The following is an 18,838-nucleotide window of genomic DNA, read 5'->3' as shown; positions in this document are numbered from 1 at the left end:
TCAAACATTGAATATGTTTACCCTTAGGTTTATACATTCCAGAAGCAAACATAACCTCATCAAAAGGCTGAACATTAACTGTCAGCTGAGTTAGTAATGTCGTGATCAACATCATTCGTATCTGCGATATATGCTATAGCTCTTGTAGTGCACACGCTGCGTATAAATCAGGAATTACATTTTCGATACGATCAACTTTCCATTCCAAACAGTTCGGCATTTACAAGTGGATTAACTTATATCCACCTAGTTCAACGCCTAATAATAATTGATAATGTTACCCTCGATGTGTCAAAATTAACTTTTTCTTTTCGTCAGGAGACTAAGTATAATGTCAACTGTACACAACTGATAGTAACATAACAACGTTAATGAAGAAAAATCCTTTCTTTAGTAGAAGAGTTCTGAGGAAAAAGGCAAAACACATGATAGGAAAATACTCGAAACCCCCATGTCCCTAGAAAATGTTGTTTGGATAAGATTGGCAGAATACACAAAATAAGTGGTATATAATATTTCAACAAGAATAGTTAATAATTCGTCATAGTCAAATTAGACTGTTTTTTTTCTGACCCAACAAATGTATTGCTTTCAATAGATGACCGCGGCCAAGACCTCTCAAAAATAAGGGCATTTGGAACAGCTTCGTATTGATTAGTTTGCTTATCTCTCAGTCTGTAAGAATTAGAAATAACGTGCCATTTCTTGTTGTAATATATATAGATAGGAAGATATAGGCATTTAGGTTCAGTAGTATCAAAAACGTCATAACTTTCTGACACACTGAGATTAAGAATTATTTGTTTGGGACCAAAAGGCTGATGCGATACGACTTACTGACCAAAAGAAACTTTGTATATCAAGGAATACTCGTCAGCTGTACGTGTGGCCTCTTTCGACGTTTCGTTTTAGTTCTGATCATATTAGTGTTTGATATTACAATGGGTGAATTCTTGAACACTTCAAGTAATATCAGTTATCTAAAGATATCATCATCTATATCAATATTGTATTTGGCAGAGCATCACCTATCAAATAGTTTTGTGGTTTTCGCCTCTTCATTGTATTGCCTACAATTCGTAATACTTTGTCGATTTTCTTTAGGTCATAACTAATACAAGTTTAATATCTATTTTTTAACCACGACATAAACATTAATCTGTTGGACTGACAGTAAACTATATAATAGTGCGAGCTCTACCAGTAAATACACTTTCTAATAATGACGTCCATATTCGCGTGCTCATGTCATATTTCAGCAATTTTCTCAAGATAGAGGTAATCTTGGTTTGTATATTTTTTTTTGGAAAAGGGGTAGATATTTATGAAAACATAACAGATGGATATGTGTGTTGTGTGGTAAGATTTTCAATTCGCATGCTATATTCCTTTAATCTAGTCTGAAAATTCCTTTCTGCTTTTTCTCGATGCATATACATTAACATATTGTACACGCTTCTTTATCTCTCCGTCCTCTATCTGTAACTTAATTCCCTTTGTTCATTTTATAGCTGCACTTATTTATTTATTCTCCTTGTGCAACTACGATTATCTTTGCTCGTTGTTTCTTCTGTCTCTCACTCACTCCTCTTTGTGCAACTGTATTTGTATTCTTCTCTTTGTAGGTACATAGATCTTTCTCTTTCCTCGCTCTCTCTCTCTCTTTTTCTCTCTCTCTCTCTCTTTACAATTACAGTTGTCTCTCTTTGTTCTTTATTATGGTGAATCTTTCTTAACTTTACTTCCGTCCTGTGTTTTAATCTCAACACTATTACTGTAATGTCAGACCCTGATATGGACTTGCTAATCAAACCTAACGCACTTGTATCACCCACAATTTGTTTTTGCAAAATATTGGAGCAAAATAATTCATATTTCATGCTTCCTTAAATAATATTTCGCCTTTAATGATTATATTGTCTGGCAAACTGGAACAATTCATTTTTCAAGGACTCAGGTTTTTTCATGGTAGGAATTAAGTGACATTGCGATAGCTTTTTGGTTGCACTACTGATTCCTGAAAATGTAAATAATACTTGGATCTTGGAAATAACACTTCAAGAACATTTCTTTTAAATATGCTAAAGAAATTCAAAATCCTTTACAATGTTAATTTTCTTTTGAACTAAGTAACAGAAAAGGGCGAAAACCTACGTGTTGGGTAATACTTATGAAAGAATGTGTTTCATTGGAATATATTTTACAATTGGAAACGAGCTTACAATAAATCGAACAATTTATACAAATGTCCTATTGATCTCTAGTGGCCTTCAGAGCACATATCAGTATTGAATGCTATGACGTAATTGTAGTCTCTAGTGTGCCTATGTGCAAATGACTTGTAGTGTGGCAATATGATAATTGTGTTTTTGATGTAGCACAATCACATAATTCTAACATGTTCTTGTCTGAGATCACTATAGTTCCAACTTAATATTCCTGTCGAAGATTATTGTAGATGGGCACCTTGTATCTCCAATGAATACTAATTTAAATACATAATTTCACGCAAATGAAATACAGAACACAACAATAAGACCAATTATGTCACAAATGTTAAATATAATAATGAATAAGGTCTCAAGTAAGCGACATTATATAAAAAGCTAAGACACAAACTAAAACCAGTATGAGGGTAAACAATTTTTTCCTAGAAAAGATTAGGTTGTCTACAAAACATGGTCGGCTACCATAATTATAATTAAAACATGACAAACATCAGGAAAAACAGATTATAGATGGAGGAATTACAATTTCCAATGTATTAACCCAATAAACATGTATACGTCTATTGCTAACAATACTAAATTTTAATCCGCATTCAGAGAAATATTTGCTATGTAGTATTTCTTTACAAAATATAATTTACTAGTAAGATACTCAACGAACTTGAGTTTTGGTTGGACAAATTCGAGACCTGAATTAAATTATACATAACATATAATCAGGAAGAACAAAACTAACAAATACAAATTAAAGAAAATTATATATAATATACTGATCACTGAACCACACTGAACTTGACAAATGCATGAATGTCAGATTTTCACGTTATCTTAAATATTTTAAGCTTTACCTGTAATACGTAGTGCATAGTGGCGATAAATGAATTAAGACATTTACCAACATCTCAAACAGCTTACATATTACAGTTAGCAATGGATGTTCTAGTGGGCGTGATGGTTGTAGCAATTATTGCTTCCCGCTGCCTGGTGGTTCTAGAATGTGTTCATGTCCTGACTTTATGACCCTTCTTCCTGATCGTCACACCTGCCAAGGCTGTGAGTATTTTCCATTATTTGTATGATCACAATTGCCACCTATTAAAACTGCAAGAGATAAAATTGCTTTAAATACTTTATTATTACACTGCCATAAGATGACATGCAATAATGAAAAAATATTGAAAGATGTCTATGAATACGTTTCAGAATTATTTTATGTTTGTATATATGTGTGATTGCATAATTTACAAACAATGTAGGTGGTTGTCCACTATTTCGTAACTTGTTCATATTCTGTACTTAACATATTCTTTGAGAGATATTTACATCCATAAAATCACTCACAAAAATAATACATTTGTGATATGTCTTATAGACATGTTCTAGACGTAATTAAGCCCTAATTTAACAGTAATATTACAATGTACACGCGACACTGCATTAAAAGCGAACTGACTCAAATTTCTACATATTAGGTAGACGTATAAATAATTATCTTGGTCTTTGACATGGTATAACATAATATCAACTCACATATACAATTCCTATTAGAATCAATATAATTAAAGGATTAGGTAAATCGACAAAGGGATGCGGAATGGATGATGTACTCAGGTTTTCTGATAATATATTCATAATGTAATTATTATTACTATAATTGTAATCATGAGAAAGCTATGCCAACAAATGCAGAAATTGTGTTTATTTACTAATAGGGAGTTCCTGTTTTTATACGAATTTTTTAAAAATATAATATTCTATTCACATTAGAACAAGTATAATTATTGAGTTAGATCGCTAAGTTTACAACCTGATTCATTTTAAATTTAAAAATAATTGCTTTCTGTATAAAGGAGTTAAATATGCAATACCTTTGCAGACATAACCAAAACAGGCTTAGAAACCGTCGTACATTCTAACTTTGATATATATGCTTTATGTATTATATATTATTCTTAATTTGCCTATTCGTACTTACGCAAAAACTTATATTTTGAATTAGATATACATTTTGATATTTCATGTTGTTTTTATATTATCAGATAAAACATTAATTGAAATAAACTAATTATAGAAACTACTACTACTACTACTAAGGATAATAATGATGATGATAATAATAATAATAATAATAATAATAATAATAATAATAATAATAATAATAATAATAATAATAATTTTGATTGCTGGTGTACTCTGATTTTCAAGGCAATGTATTTTGTGCCTTGTTTTGTGTACCCTTGCTATCCACGATCAGCTTCTTACGTAATTGTGATCAGTCATTGTTCGAGCCATTTATTTTTCTTTTCATAATACAGCCAGTATTCTCCTAATCACAACAAATGACAGACCTCATATTTATGCCATAGACCCAAGTAATGGCCAGGATATGACGATTGTACTTGAAAACCTAGACGAACCTCATGCTATATCCTACGACCCTGTAAATGGAACTATATTCTGGACCGATACCAAGTTTCATATGATTTTATCAGCATCCTTATCCGGACAGAGCAAAAGAGATATACGCTATTTAAAAATCAGTAAGTTCTCTTTATGGTAAGTTTTGTAAATATATTGCGCAATAATCATATTTTTCGTTACTTTTTCTTTCTTTTCACACATTGGTGTGTCATACTATTATCATACATCAGAGGTTTTTAAATCCAAAACAATGCAACATATCATCTACATATTGGAATGGTAACATGTTCGTGTTACCATCATCTACATATTGGGTTGGTAACATATTCGTGTCACCATCATCTACATATTGGGTTGGTAACATGTTCGTGTTACCATCATCTACATATTGGGTTGGTAACATGTTCGTGTCACCATCATCTACATATTGGGTTGGTAACATATTTGTGTCACCATCATCTACATATTGGGTTGGTAACATGTTCGTGTTACCATCATCTACATATTGGGTTGGTAACATATTCATGTCACCATCATCTACAAATTGGGTTGGTAACATATTCGTGTTACCATCATCTACATATTGGCTTGGTAACATATTCATGTCAACATCATCTACAATGCAGATCGTCTTCACCATGATGTACAAAATGAGTTTACAACATATCTCCTTCAAAAGCATCTACAAAGCGTGTTTGTACGATATCATCCTTACCATCATCTACGAAGTGTGATTGCAACATATTGTCTTCATCATCATCTGCTAAGTGTGTTTGAAACATATTGATTTTATGCTTCATGTACAAAGTGTGCAACATTAAAAAGGTCAACATATTTTCTAAAATGTGTGCTTGCATCATATCGTCTTCACCATCATCTACAAAGTGTGCGTGCAACATATTGGATTCATTGTTCATCTACAAATTATGCTTTCACAGTGTCGTCTGCAAAGTGGCCTCGCAACTTATTGCCTTCACCATCATCTATAAAGCGTGCTTACACCATATCCTCTTCAGCATCATCTACTAAGCATGCTTGCAACATATTGTTCCCACTATCATCTACAAAGTGTACTTACAACATATTGTCGCCACCATCGTCTACAAAGGTTGATTGCACAATATTGTCTTCACCATTAAATGAATATAACATACATATTTGTTCCTGTGTTATATATTCAATAGGCGATAGTTTGTTATAAACACGAACTATAAAACAAAGATATTTTTTACCAGTTTTATAAATCCTGGATCTGAATAAGCTTTATTGAAAATTGTAATGTTCATCATACATGTTGGGTTTTGTTATCTGACCTATTCCTTTGTGTCATCTGGCCTGCTTGTTCTGTTCGATATCCGACCTGAACGTTCTCTTCTTATCGATTCTGGGTGAGCGGATTCAACTGTATAATATTTAAAACACTAAGTCATTTTCATAAACTGCTGTTTACATCTAATTGTACATGTACGAAAGCGCCATCCACCTTTCCAAGTTATACACTACAGTTTAGATGCAAGCTTTCTTGATATAGTTGTCCACTCTCATAATATTTGTGTATCACTCCAGTATGTTAAGCATTATATCTCTTCTATTAAATCCCCATCTTGTATATCTCTGTATATCCACTTTGCACTCACTCTCGTCGCCTATACATGCATCTTTGAATACTATATAATATACCAACATCTCCTTCTGTTACATAATCTGATTATCTAACTCTTACTAAAGAAGGACAGCCCTCTTTACATTCAAACCTGCACATAACTAAATAGTTGACACAGCGTTATGTTTGACATAGTTTCCCAGATTTGTCATGATGCTGACTATCTATGAAAATGTCCAAACGGCGCCCCCTTTCCTTCCCACCCTCTAATCCTCTCTCTCTCTTTCTCTATATCATCTCTCCCCTCTCTCCCTGTATCTCTGTAAATATATATATATATATATATATATATATATATATATATATATATATATATATATATATATATATATATATATATATATATATATATATGTCACATCGTAGCAATGTACAGGCGAAAATCTTCGAATATATGAGCGTTGTAGCTTGTCGCCTGTTTCATAGGATGATTCATATGTACCTCCGAATGATACCAAGGTTACGTGAAACCGTTAAAAGGAAAAAGAAAGAGAGCCAGTCTGTCTGACTGTCTGATCTACTTGGATATTTAATATACATGTCTGATTGTCTGACATATATTTAATATACCCGTTGCCCGAAACGTGTGTATGGATATGATAGTATTGTAGAATGGATCTACTCTGGATTAAATTATCTTTCTTTATTTAGTAATCGGCCTGGTGGGTTAGTGGGTCTTCGTTCCGGAGTAATATATTTCTTAATCCGATAGGCACGGATCAAAGATTGTCAAGTTTATTTGTTTTGCAATCCATTAATTTGAACCATTGATTATCCGGGATTTGTTTGAGATAGTCTTGACCAAATTATTTATGACACAACATGGAAGACTTACTTAATGTAACATTAGACCAATGTAGCCAAACTATCTGTTCCAAATACAATTGAGGCCATTTTTACTTTCTATCATGCTACGGCGGCTTGTATGTTTAGTCTGATGGATGATTATCATGTCCATTCTCTATACGAATCATGACCTTGAAGGATTTTAGCCAGATGATATTGAGCTGATTGTTGAAGAGGGTATTAGTACTTTATCAATGTGAATGTGAAAGTCTCATCCAAATAGCAAACGTGAGGTGAAAAGTGTGTTCACTTTGTTGAAGGAAAGGCCCGATGACTTTCCATCAGACTTGGTCAGATTGACTATTTGTTACTAAATAAAGATCTAAGTGTCATTGCTATGTTGTCATTCTTGCATTGGCATGTTGTGTACTCCTCTAGTTGCTAACTAGTTGTTTGAATGTTTGAAGTCTGGAGAGAAGATGCGAAATTTGGACCACTGTTGGTAGGGATGGAGTCAGGTTCCCCGTATTGTCAAATGAACTCATTGTAATGAATTCTGGCTATTTCTCCTATCTCGCGTGTGTTTAAACTCAATGTTTCTGTTCATTGGTTGAAAGTATCTAAAAATAGTGCAACAAATCTCGCTCCGTTGACAATGATGGAGCCCATTGTATTACATATCCTACCATATTACCCTCCCGAACTTGGCATTAGTGCTAGTATATACTTTGCATCTTATCATCTGGAATTTCTCCAGATTAATTTGGATATTCCCTACGAAACATCACTTTCGTATTTGAATTGAACTTTCCTTGCCTGTAACGTAGAAACAACGCCTACCTTATCATGATACACTCCTTCTGTTTGGTTGACTTTATGTTTCTAATTTCAGCTTAATCAGTATAGAACACAAACGCTAGCAAACCCATTGACGAACTTTCAATAATAATTACACAGGATTAAAGATGATCATACCACATCTGTGCAGGGGAACCTCAGACAGGGCCGTCACTTTTCATGATCTACTATAATGCCCTCTTTAGAACATATATAGCCATGATATTTACTTGAGAGACAGCAAAACTGGATTTGGACTGGGTAAGGCGCAAGTTGGTCTATTGAAGTCTTACAAACGCCAAATTCAGATTTTCCAAGTGTTCATCGAAATTCTTGCTCAAACCGATACCATCATAAATTATAGACTAGAGCAAACGTCCACTTTTAAATTTGTAAAACCAATGTCATGGTCATAAGAAGGGCTAATGGATCTTTGGAGAACCCAAACACCAATTTATGTGCTATAAGCCAGGTTCTGTGTTTTGAAAGTTTGTAAAAGGTATATGCTAAAAGCCTTATTTCAAATCGAGCCTGGAAAAGTCTGATCATTTATTTGACTGTCTAAACAGAACTGCAAAATCATCATTCCGAGGTTTAGGAAAGTGTATCTGTTTTCTAACTTTGTTTAATGCAAGATAATCAACTGCAAACGTGAAACCCCCATTCGGTGTTTTTACTAGTGCTACTGGGCATAGCCACGGTGTATATGACAATTATATTATATCTTGAGCTAATCTGTATTTTGTATGTCCTTCTATCTTCTCCTTAGTAGCATAGTTAGTGTTGCAGTGTATCCGATATGTATATATATATATATATATATATATATATATATATATATATATATATATATATATATATATATATATATATATATATATATATATATATATATACACATATATATACATTTTAATAAACATTGGTACACCGTAATTCATAAATGTCTTGCACAAACGTTTCTAGTTTTATCCAATCTTTTTATAGTTTTTTCTCTCACCTCAGTCTGTCAGAATTAGACAGATTATATGCTAGGTATTTAACGATACTGTATTAGAGGTCAGTGTCATGGAGACCGGCTGATCTTAATCATACTGAGTTGTTAAGGGGGTGAAATCTGTCAAGTTTATTATTTTTGTTACGGAGAGCTGATTGAAATCCCTGTCAACATTATCAAGACCCTCTTCATGTATAACCATAGAGAGTATTTTTTTTCTAATACAATCAAGCCAATGTGCTCAATATCTCACAGAGGCACTATTTAAAGTAAATGGCCTTTCCTTTACCAAGGTTAGAGTACGTGGTAGATATTAATGTTACCATTCTACACGCGCCTAAAATATTGATATTTGCTGAATGACTGGCCACATAATCTAACAAAATAGTGCCTGCATTTTCCCGTTGTAGACTCTTCGCCTCAAGGAATTGCAGTAGATGCGACGTCGAGACTATTGTTTTATACAGACAAGGAAAATGGTATAATAGCTGCACTTAGTTTGGATGGTTCTTCACATAAAGTGGTTATCAGAAGTACATTTGACGAGCCAGAGGCTATTGTGACCAATCCAATAAATGGGTACGTATTGTTTCATCCTTCACGGGTCACCGTTCCTGGTACCAATCCAATAAATGGGTACGTATTGTTTCATCCTTCACGGGTCGCCATTACTGGTGCCAATCCAATATTTGATACGTACTGTTTTATCCTACACGGGTCACCGTTACTGGCACCAATCTAATAAATGGGTACGTATTGTTTCATCCTTCACGGGTCATAGTTACTGGTACCAATCCGATTATTTGATACGTACTGTTTTATCCTTCACTGGTTACTGTGACTGGTACCTATTCATGTAATACCATTACAACACGTAACAGATAATATTGCATTGGTCAACATATGGCAAGATATTATTTGCTTTATTGTATTTACTGGTCTTTATTTATCCATTCGTCTCCAACTTACAACAAGATTCCAATACATCGTGGCACCAACAAATTGAGAAAAGTGCTGAAAGTGTGAGTCGTGTTGAAGTTTTCCTTGTTGTGATATAATGTGTCTCTCTAGTACCTGTACACTCTAGAGCTCGGTACTTACAAAAGAGCTCGATAGGTTAATTATATTATATCACGTGTCTAGTATATTATTGATTCATCTGATCATTTGATCGTATGCTTGCATTTCCACTGGAGCTCGAGATCTCCTTCGTCTGGATTAATGTAGCTGGTCTCATTGTGGCAGAGTTTGTATTATTATATGTCACTAATTATATATGCACTGGATAGTGGATTGCTATTTTCCGATAGAATCGATTTAAGGTAATATATATTTTTCTCCTATGTAATAGCATGATACAGAAGGAAAAAAAAGTTTAAATACACACTGTACAAGAGTCAAAATATAATACATATATATTATTTAATTCCCTATAGGATCTAACGTATAGTGAAGGTAGAGCTGAGGTGAATTCATTTTCTTCTGGATTATGCCAAGTTGTTATGTCTGGTACTTACACGTTATTGCATATTAGTGGCTTTTATATTTTCATATCGATATAATACTATATCCTTCATTGAATTAAGAAGTAAGGGTAAAGTTCAATAAGGACATACGGGCATTTAGACAAAAGCAGGCGGATATACACATAAGTTCAAAGAGAACATCATGTTATTATCGAAAACAAATATCGATGAACCGATCGACAATGATGTTAAAAAAGACAAGTTTTGATTGATGGTAAAGGAAAGTTAGAATGCAAGTGTTTGTGTTAATCATCATGCCCTGAGGATTCACTTCGAGAGCGGGGCGTTTCGAAAGACCAAACCTTTCTGAAGACATCCAAATTTCAAAATCAAGGTAAACCGCACGATCAGCTCAGATACTTGAGTGGCATTGTTTTAATGGGTATGTTCACAAACCACTTTTGTGAGGAATAGGCAACTCGATAATCGGTACACTTGAATAAAGTGATACTATTCAAAGGCAAATGTTTGTAATGTAGCGCAAATGATGGCATCTAATTTTCAACCACAAATTAATTCCTTTAAAACAACTAGGGTAATTACTTGCATTACATTACTCGATATAAACATATGAAATAATTGATTAAGTGGTTTTTAAAACTTAAAATGGAAATTAACTTATAACCATGGAGACTCATCTGATTATTTCAGTTTATGTAAACTGTCTCGATACCAGTGAAACCAAACCTCAATCGAATGGGAAATATGGTTCCATTAGATTCATGTCTAAAGAGATTTCACTATATACTGCAATATGCGTTTACTTGTTTCCGACTGTCATCTCTTCTTTGGGATTTTCTATCTGATTTTAGTTGAGTTCTTAAAATACTCTTAATCGCATGATTGCTTATCAAATAAAATATTGTAATGTTAATCATGGTTCAAACAAATGGTTGAAAAATGTCAACAATAAAAACTTATTTGACAATATTAGGAAGCTGAAAAATTTGCAAAGTTCAATGAATTGTTTTGAATTGTCCCCGCATATTGTATGTCAAATATGAGATTATATGCATCGATACGTATAGACTACTATTTTTACCGTGAATTAGGATTGGAGAATAATCCACTATTGCCTTCAATACTTGTTCAATGTTCATTAATTGATAAGTATTGTGTATAACCTTTCCTAACATTGACATTCAGGGTCCCCTTTTTTCCAATCGAATTTAAGACAAATTAGAACACGTTATTAATACGTTCCAAAATTTGTTCATTTGAGAAGCGATACGCATTAATATATACAGATATATAGAGAGATCAAGAAACATACATATGATTAATTTATATATGACATTTCCGACATTGAGTTTACTAGTGTTTTACTATGCATTGATTATTTGATATGGCGCACTTTATATTAGTTAGTCATATGATTGCTGGAGACTCCCTATCATCTGTTATCGTAAGGAACAATACTAATATATAGATGGTAAGTATCATTGTATCGATTAATTTCAGTACCATATTTTGGACTAGTTTCGGAAACAATGGCAAGATTGAAACGGCAAACTATGATGGCACAAATAGACAGGAGTTAATCAACACAGGACATGAAGAACCGTCCGGTCTGGCTATAGACATTACAGGTTTGATGATCACTTTTTATTATCTCCTGGTGTACTTGATGATTTTATGAGTTTTAAAGCTATGTATAACGTCTTTGTTTATCAACATTGTAACCGTCCAAGAGCATCTTGCGATATGCTGAAATGGGTTTTTACCTTCATGGTTAAGAAAGAACATATAAAAATTGTCATAGCAAAGTAAACATGAATACCTATTCAACCAAATATGGCAGACATTGACGGTTAAAAGAGAAATCATGAACCTGACATAGAGTATGTGCACTGGTCTCTGCTTTGTTATACATTAATTCCATGAGTGATGGTTCTTTCGTTATGAATAATATTTTTGCTAATGTAGAAAAAGGCATTAGCCGAAAACATTATCTGAGCGGCTGCTTCTTCATAATCCCATCCCTTCACTCTACCGTACCAGATATCTTTCAAAAGCTTATTGTTATATATATATTTGATTCAATTTACAATTTATTTAATTTAGTTGTTTGTACGTTAGTTTTATTGTATTAACTTCGAATTCATGCTATTGTAATGTAATTATATTGAATGGATTTGATTTTTTCCAGAAATTCATTTTCCAGAAATTCAGTTCAGTTTTTTGTAAACACTCATAAGATAAATTTTGTATGTAATCCTGACCGAGTTACTGACCTTGATTCATTAATTGAAGTAATCAACTTTTTGTTTCTTTGTAGATTCATAAAGTAAAATCGAAGCCGTACTTGAAATACGTGACAAATAACATGTAACAATTTGTTTTCAAAAATCCTACTTTACCGGAAGATTGACCCGCATCCGAGCATATGTTTTGTGCAGTAGCCGGTGTTAATATGAATGTATTGAGTAATAATTGTATTCTTGCCTTAACGCCTGAGACGTCAAAGTGGTTTTTATTGTGACCAGTTTGAGTTTTGTTTTCTTCAAATTATTCCATTCTAAGAGATTTTTTACCCTGGAAATATGTTTGCTCTAAATAAATTACTAGACAAGGAAAATTATCGAAATTTACCGAAATCAAACACTGGAATAGTATTATATGTGATTCAACAAATAAATGTTAACAAATCAGGACGACGCTGAGCACATCATACGTTATCGTCTACCATTTTGATTTTATCGTGATTCGAATTAATTAATTAGGACTTTTTATTACTAGGACTTATATCTTTTAATTATTGGATTATTCTTGAAATAGTTTGGAACTGATTAGAACCGTAAGTTCTTTGTTCTCATTTTTCTTTTTTTTTAGGGAAATACATTATTTACTATTTTTTACAAAGCTTGTTGGATTCACTTTTTTCTTGTTATTGTTTAAAAGAGCCTAAACACGTAACAATATTTTGTCTAGTATACGTTTAGAAATAATGCCGTTTTCGTGATTCGTGCTATTAAGAAAGACATTGCATTTTATACTAGATTTCTGCTTAGCTCTTCTAAATATATGCATTACCATAAAATGCAATAGTTCCATGACGTTTACGATTATTTGTTTAGTTCTAATAAAATAAAGCGCCAATAGGGCAGAATTCATACAATTTCTGTAAATTGTCTCTCGTGACGAAGTTAATTTACTGTTGATATTCTTCATCGTTAGATGACCGTTAACCCCTAAAGTGTTAAAACTACTGAAAATGAAGTGGATGCCATTTTTTCCTTGCATTGCTCGGACCTGTTATTAATAAAGTTCTTAAAAAATGATCCGTGCCAGTCCAGTAATCTTACATGTCTCTATATTTCATTTAAATGCTTTTCATCGAGATACCTTCATCAATATACTGTTAACAAAGTAAAACGTTCAATAATGAAAAACATTTATATCATGGCATGTTACATAGCTAAAAGTCAAAAAATGAATAATGGATACTTAACTGAAATGTATTATGATCTGGGTCACACAAGTACACGCTGGTTCTGATCTATGTCTACCATGTTCGTCTATCCCTGAAGTAATGCTTTGATCATATTTGAATGTTTTTTTTTGTTTCCTCCAAATGCAGATGTTCGTGAATAACTAAGATTCTGCAAATTCCAAATAAGTTCAACATATATAAATATGTGACAGTGCTATTTGCTATCTAAAGGTAATAAATAATGAATGTTTTTGAGTTGGACAATATGACATATACACTAAAACAATTTGCATTATTGCTTGCCTCAGAATGATAGCAAGCATCTACTGAAACATCATAGGCACACATTAACCCCCTCTCTATTTGAATAGCGAGAGCATATCAAGGAAATGGAACCGCACCGTTTACGTAGATTCTAGTACATTTCGTTAGGCTCCCAGACCAGGTTGTTGCATGAATGCTTTGCGTTGTTTCATTTGTAAGCAATAAATGACACAGCATCACATTTCATCAGAAAGATTTATATTAAATATGAAGTGAGTGTAGGGCCAAAACAAAATGCATCATAGAATGTAATATATTGATAGTTTGAAATCAAGACAATAAAGGTAGATCTTAAAATATTATATATTCGAGCACTGATTTGCAGAGCCTGTTTTATACTGGTGCATCGCGGGTGGCATATACAAAGCTGATTTGAACGGTTTCAATCGTCACCTCATTTACAAAGAGACGAAATTCTCAATCTTCAGGATTGCCTTCTACCAGTCATACCTGTACTTTACATCATCGAGTCGGAGGTACTACTGAGCATTTGTATTTTTACTGTATCATCTGATTTGCGTTATGGCTGTCGGAGATTTAAGAAGTATTATATACCTATGTAGTCTCATTATAAATATTTATTAATCTTTATAAAATGACGAAAATATGTTTTTGCTTTAATCGTTAACATATTCTTGCAATTATTGTCAGGCAGGTCAGTCAGTAATTTAATCGTACTCCTTTCCTGCGCAAAGTTTTTCAATCAACACGCGCTTGATTTTCCTTCCCAATAGAGCTCAAGGCACATATGTAAGGGACAATAAATAGTTCCTAGCTATTAGGGCTGACTTTTAAAATAATAGAAAAGTTAGATTGGAATACAAATAAAACATGCAAAGATAAAAAAGTAACATCATCAGCATAATCTCAGTTGCTGTCACACTTACCTTTATTGCGGTCATCCTTAATTGATTAAGTTTGTCATGTTTTAAGAGAGCATTTTTTATGTAGATATGTGATGAAAATCGGAATAGATGAGAGAAAACCGATGCCTTTTGGTCATGCCACTGCTGGAAACATCGTTGATCTTCATCTTTTTAACGGAACACTGATTATAGGTACACATACAAACACTTCTTTTTATTTTGTCCCATTTACTAATTATGTACCCATAATGGGGTAATTATTAGGGACAATTATTAAATATATAAACAATAGCCATTTAGGTGGCAGATCTAATTTCTTTCAGTCATGACCGTTAAATTAGTTGTTGTTGTTGTTGTTTTAGTTTGAACGCAATTGCGGATTTAAATGCAATGAACTGACATCAATCAATGCAAACGTAGTTTACACTTATAAGACAGGGCGTCGCTAGAAGGCGCTGGTGACGAATATTAATATTGTCCAAAAATGATAACCTTATTACCACTGGTACATTCTCCGCTTTCGTACATGAACATTTTAGATCATTAGATCCCAATGAAATCATGGTTGAAGCGTCAGCTGTAAATGTTTAGCGTATATGACACTTGGCCTTTTGAACAGCATATTCGACGTAAATACAGGAGAAACATGCTTTCAAAATGAAGTTATATTTAATAAAGAATATATACTATAACCAGTGACTACTTTTTACATGCTTTGAAGATCATTTTATGAGAATTATTCTATAATGCGAGAACATATTCGTAGTAACCCCGAATTGCGTCTTACATAAATCTTCCTGGCACACGCATATGTAACATATGTAATCAATGTCATGACATAAATTAAGTTATTAATATACTAAAACTTCGTTGTAGGAAAAGGCAGACATGTATAAGAACATTATAAACTTGTTGTCATTCCTTAAATTACATGTATTGCAGAATATTGGAAAACGTTTGATGTATAATGTAATTCCGATATTATTTTCGGCCATGAAGAAAACAAAAGACTTCAGAAGAACCTGGAAAAACAGAAAGTTAATTTATTCTAGAAGCTGAATGTTCAAGGTTGAAATCGTGGCCACGGAAATATATGTTTTCTGTAAAAAGGATGTCTATATATCGTCGTTGTCACTATGATGATTGAATCTTTCGCGTAACTTTTCATAATGAGGACTACCAATCATGCATGTGATGAGATCAGTTACATTCTCTGTTTTGCAAGATCTATTTGGACTATGTCAGGTCAATCTTTCACTCATTCGTATGATAGAGAATTTCTTCTCTGTATCATATGGGGACGGGTTTTACACCTTCTATTACCAAAGGGACCAAGTTTGAGCTGTATAGTTGGCGCTATCTGCCCCTTGTCTATAACGTCATTCAGGTTTTTTTTGTTTTGTTTCAGGCAGTCTAGTTCTGTTTTTTCGGATGATTAACTTTAATGTGTCAAACGATTTGATGATGGACCACACTTTCCCGTTATTGAAGTTGCAAGCAACCATAACTGGAATTCCGAAACCAAGAAAGAAAATGAATATGTATGGATACGCAGCCTTATAAACATTGAAACAAAGCGATTTAAACCAACGCTACTAGATAAAGGACAGCCAAGCAAGAATACATAACCTTTTCGCAGCCAAGGCATCGTCACTTCAATAACTATTTCAATCTGCGTATAGTTCTCCCGTTTACCTATATAAAGAACTTAAACAATGCAATATCTGGGATATGCTATACCGTTTCACACACACACACACACACACACACACACACAAAATAAACAGACAACGAACAGTGTGAAACTAGTACATCTTTCAAAGTAAAATACAAAACATAGACATGAAAAACAAATAAGACAGAAAAAAATTATGTTTGCGAAACTTTCCCTGGCTGTTTCAACAGGAAATCGAACGTATAACTTTATAGTTTTCCAAATAGTTTATTTCAGCTTTTTGCTGATACTGGAATATATTTGTGTTGACCTAGAAATATATGCACCATAGCGACATATGTTATTTTATGTAACTTTATGGAAGCGCAAATTATACCCCGGATATTACCAGAGACCACAAAAACCTCAAGGACATTCTAGTCAGGGCGAAGATAACGCAAATCGCTAGTCAGGGCCACCCCAGTCAGTCTGGCTACCGTGGCGATAAAATGTTCAAAACCTATCGACCTGTGATATAAACAAGGACATTTTCTAGCACAGTGCCTATATAAACATTACACATGCATGGCCTAAGTCAAACTTGCAAAACAGAGAATGTAATTTATCTAATTATATAAACCTGATTAGATGACAAACAGACTGTACAGAAACCCTGTCTTAGAACAATTCTCCGTCCCTGGCCGCACTGTCCGCACTTTCACGGGATTTTAAAACAGTGTTTACAATAACATTGATAAAATGTTGTAATAGTCTTTCAAGACAGCAGGGTAAATTTAATGGGCTGGAGAAGACATATAATGTTATCTATGTCATCCATTGTTTGTTATTTGTATTTTGTCTTCATACTTTATAAAACCTAAGGCTTTAAAAACAGATTTTATAAGATAAAGATGTGTTAACGCAGTCACTTCTCTCTCAGCTTGTTTTTCCTTCTCATTGTGGTGGTTGACAAGGCTTTAGTAACCGACCATTAAAAACAGTCGTATTTTTAAGTGCAACACCTGGACATCTCTCTCTCTCTCTCTCTCTCTCTTTTCACCATCGTAGAAATATACCAGCAAATATTCACCAAATAAGAAGAGTTCGGGTATGTCATGCGAGATTATCTCTGGAATGACGAATTAATGGCTAAATGTAGTCACAGGAAGAAACGGAAAGGGGAAAGTTCCCTAGTTGGGCCACATTAGCATAATTATAAAGTAGCACCATTTATACGAACATTGTCCATTGATTAATGGGTAATTGAAGTGTACGTGAGTTCAATCAACAGCGAATTGAACACATTGCTTTAGATATTAGGTTTCCTACACACAAGTAGGTAACCCCTTACAAAATAAAGTTACAAACTTAAGCTACCATCATATGTATATGTATTTGTCATCGTTGCATTTTGAAGCTGCTGCTTATGTGTATGACTGATATTGAGCAAACACTTATCGTCTTGTCTCATCTAGTATATAGCGAGTGACCCTCACTCATTTTGCATATACGATTTGCTTAGGTTCAAGACTTAATAATAAACGTACTATCTTGATGAGTGCGAGCACGCGTTACATTTAAATATAACATGGATCGTCGTGTCTGCCTTATTCCTCTGTCATGCGTTTTATATTTTAGACGGACACGGTTGTTCAAATGTACGTGATTCATGCAGCCATTTGTGTTTCCCGCGCCCTGGTGGTCTAAAGATGTGTGCTTGCCCTGATGGCATGTTCCTTGAGAGTGATGGTCAAACCTGCCAAACAAGTAAGTTGTGTAACCTGTTAGATATATGGGTACAGGGTTCATTCGTCATGCCCAATTTATTGCTGGGACGAGTTTCAGATCGAAAAAGAGAGAACGGCATCATTCGTAATGTGTTTTTTTTAATAAAATCCCAATGAATTAGCAATAGTTCAAGATAGTTTAAGAATTAAATCTTACAAGCTGATACAATATTTATCAGCCAATGTTTTTTATTAAATATTTAATCTAAACACTAGCATTATTTTTTGTAGTTTCAAATGTATCTTATTTCTAAATAAAGTATTTTCTAGCATGAAAATGACACTGACCCATTTTAGCAAACAAACATCATTAATT

General features: G+C 33.5%; 1 protein-coding gene across 1 annotated transcript in view; it reads left to right on the top strand.

Moving 5' to 3' along the window:
• The window catches only part of LOC149805616 (low-density lipoprotein receptor-related protein 2-like), a 46,558-nt gene that overhangs the window by 17,761 nt on the left and 9,959 nt on the right, over positions 1-18,838 (top strand). The window contains exons 7-13 of the mRNA XM_089950256.1: positions 3,153-3,281; positions 4,544-4,768; positions 9,343-9,511; positions 11,920-12,047; positions 14,541-14,691; positions 15,167-15,273; positions 18,374-18,502. Coding sequence (XP_089806382.1) covers positions 3,153-3,281; positions 4,544-4,768; positions 9,343-9,511; positions 11,920-12,047; positions 14,541-14,691; positions 15,167-15,273; positions 18,374-18,502 — 1,038 coding nt within the window. The remainder of the gene's footprint in view (positions 1-3,152; positions 3,282-4,543; positions 4,769-9,342; positions 9,512-11,919; positions 12,048-14,540; positions 14,692-15,166; positions 15,274-18,373; positions 18,503-18,838) is intronic.

The sequence above is a fragment of the Sinohyriopsis cumingii genome, chromosome 2 (assembly GCF_028554795.1).
Source record: "Sinohyriopsis cumingii isolate HCF-2022 chromosome 2, ASM2855479v2, whole genome shotgun sequence".
Lineage (NCBI taxonomy): Eukaryota > Metazoa > Mollusca > Bivalvia > Unionida > Unionidae > Sinohyriopsis > Sinohyriopsis cumingii.
The sequence above is the reverse complement of the archived record's forward strand: the minus strand, read 5'-3'. Positions and strand labels throughout refer to the sequence as shown.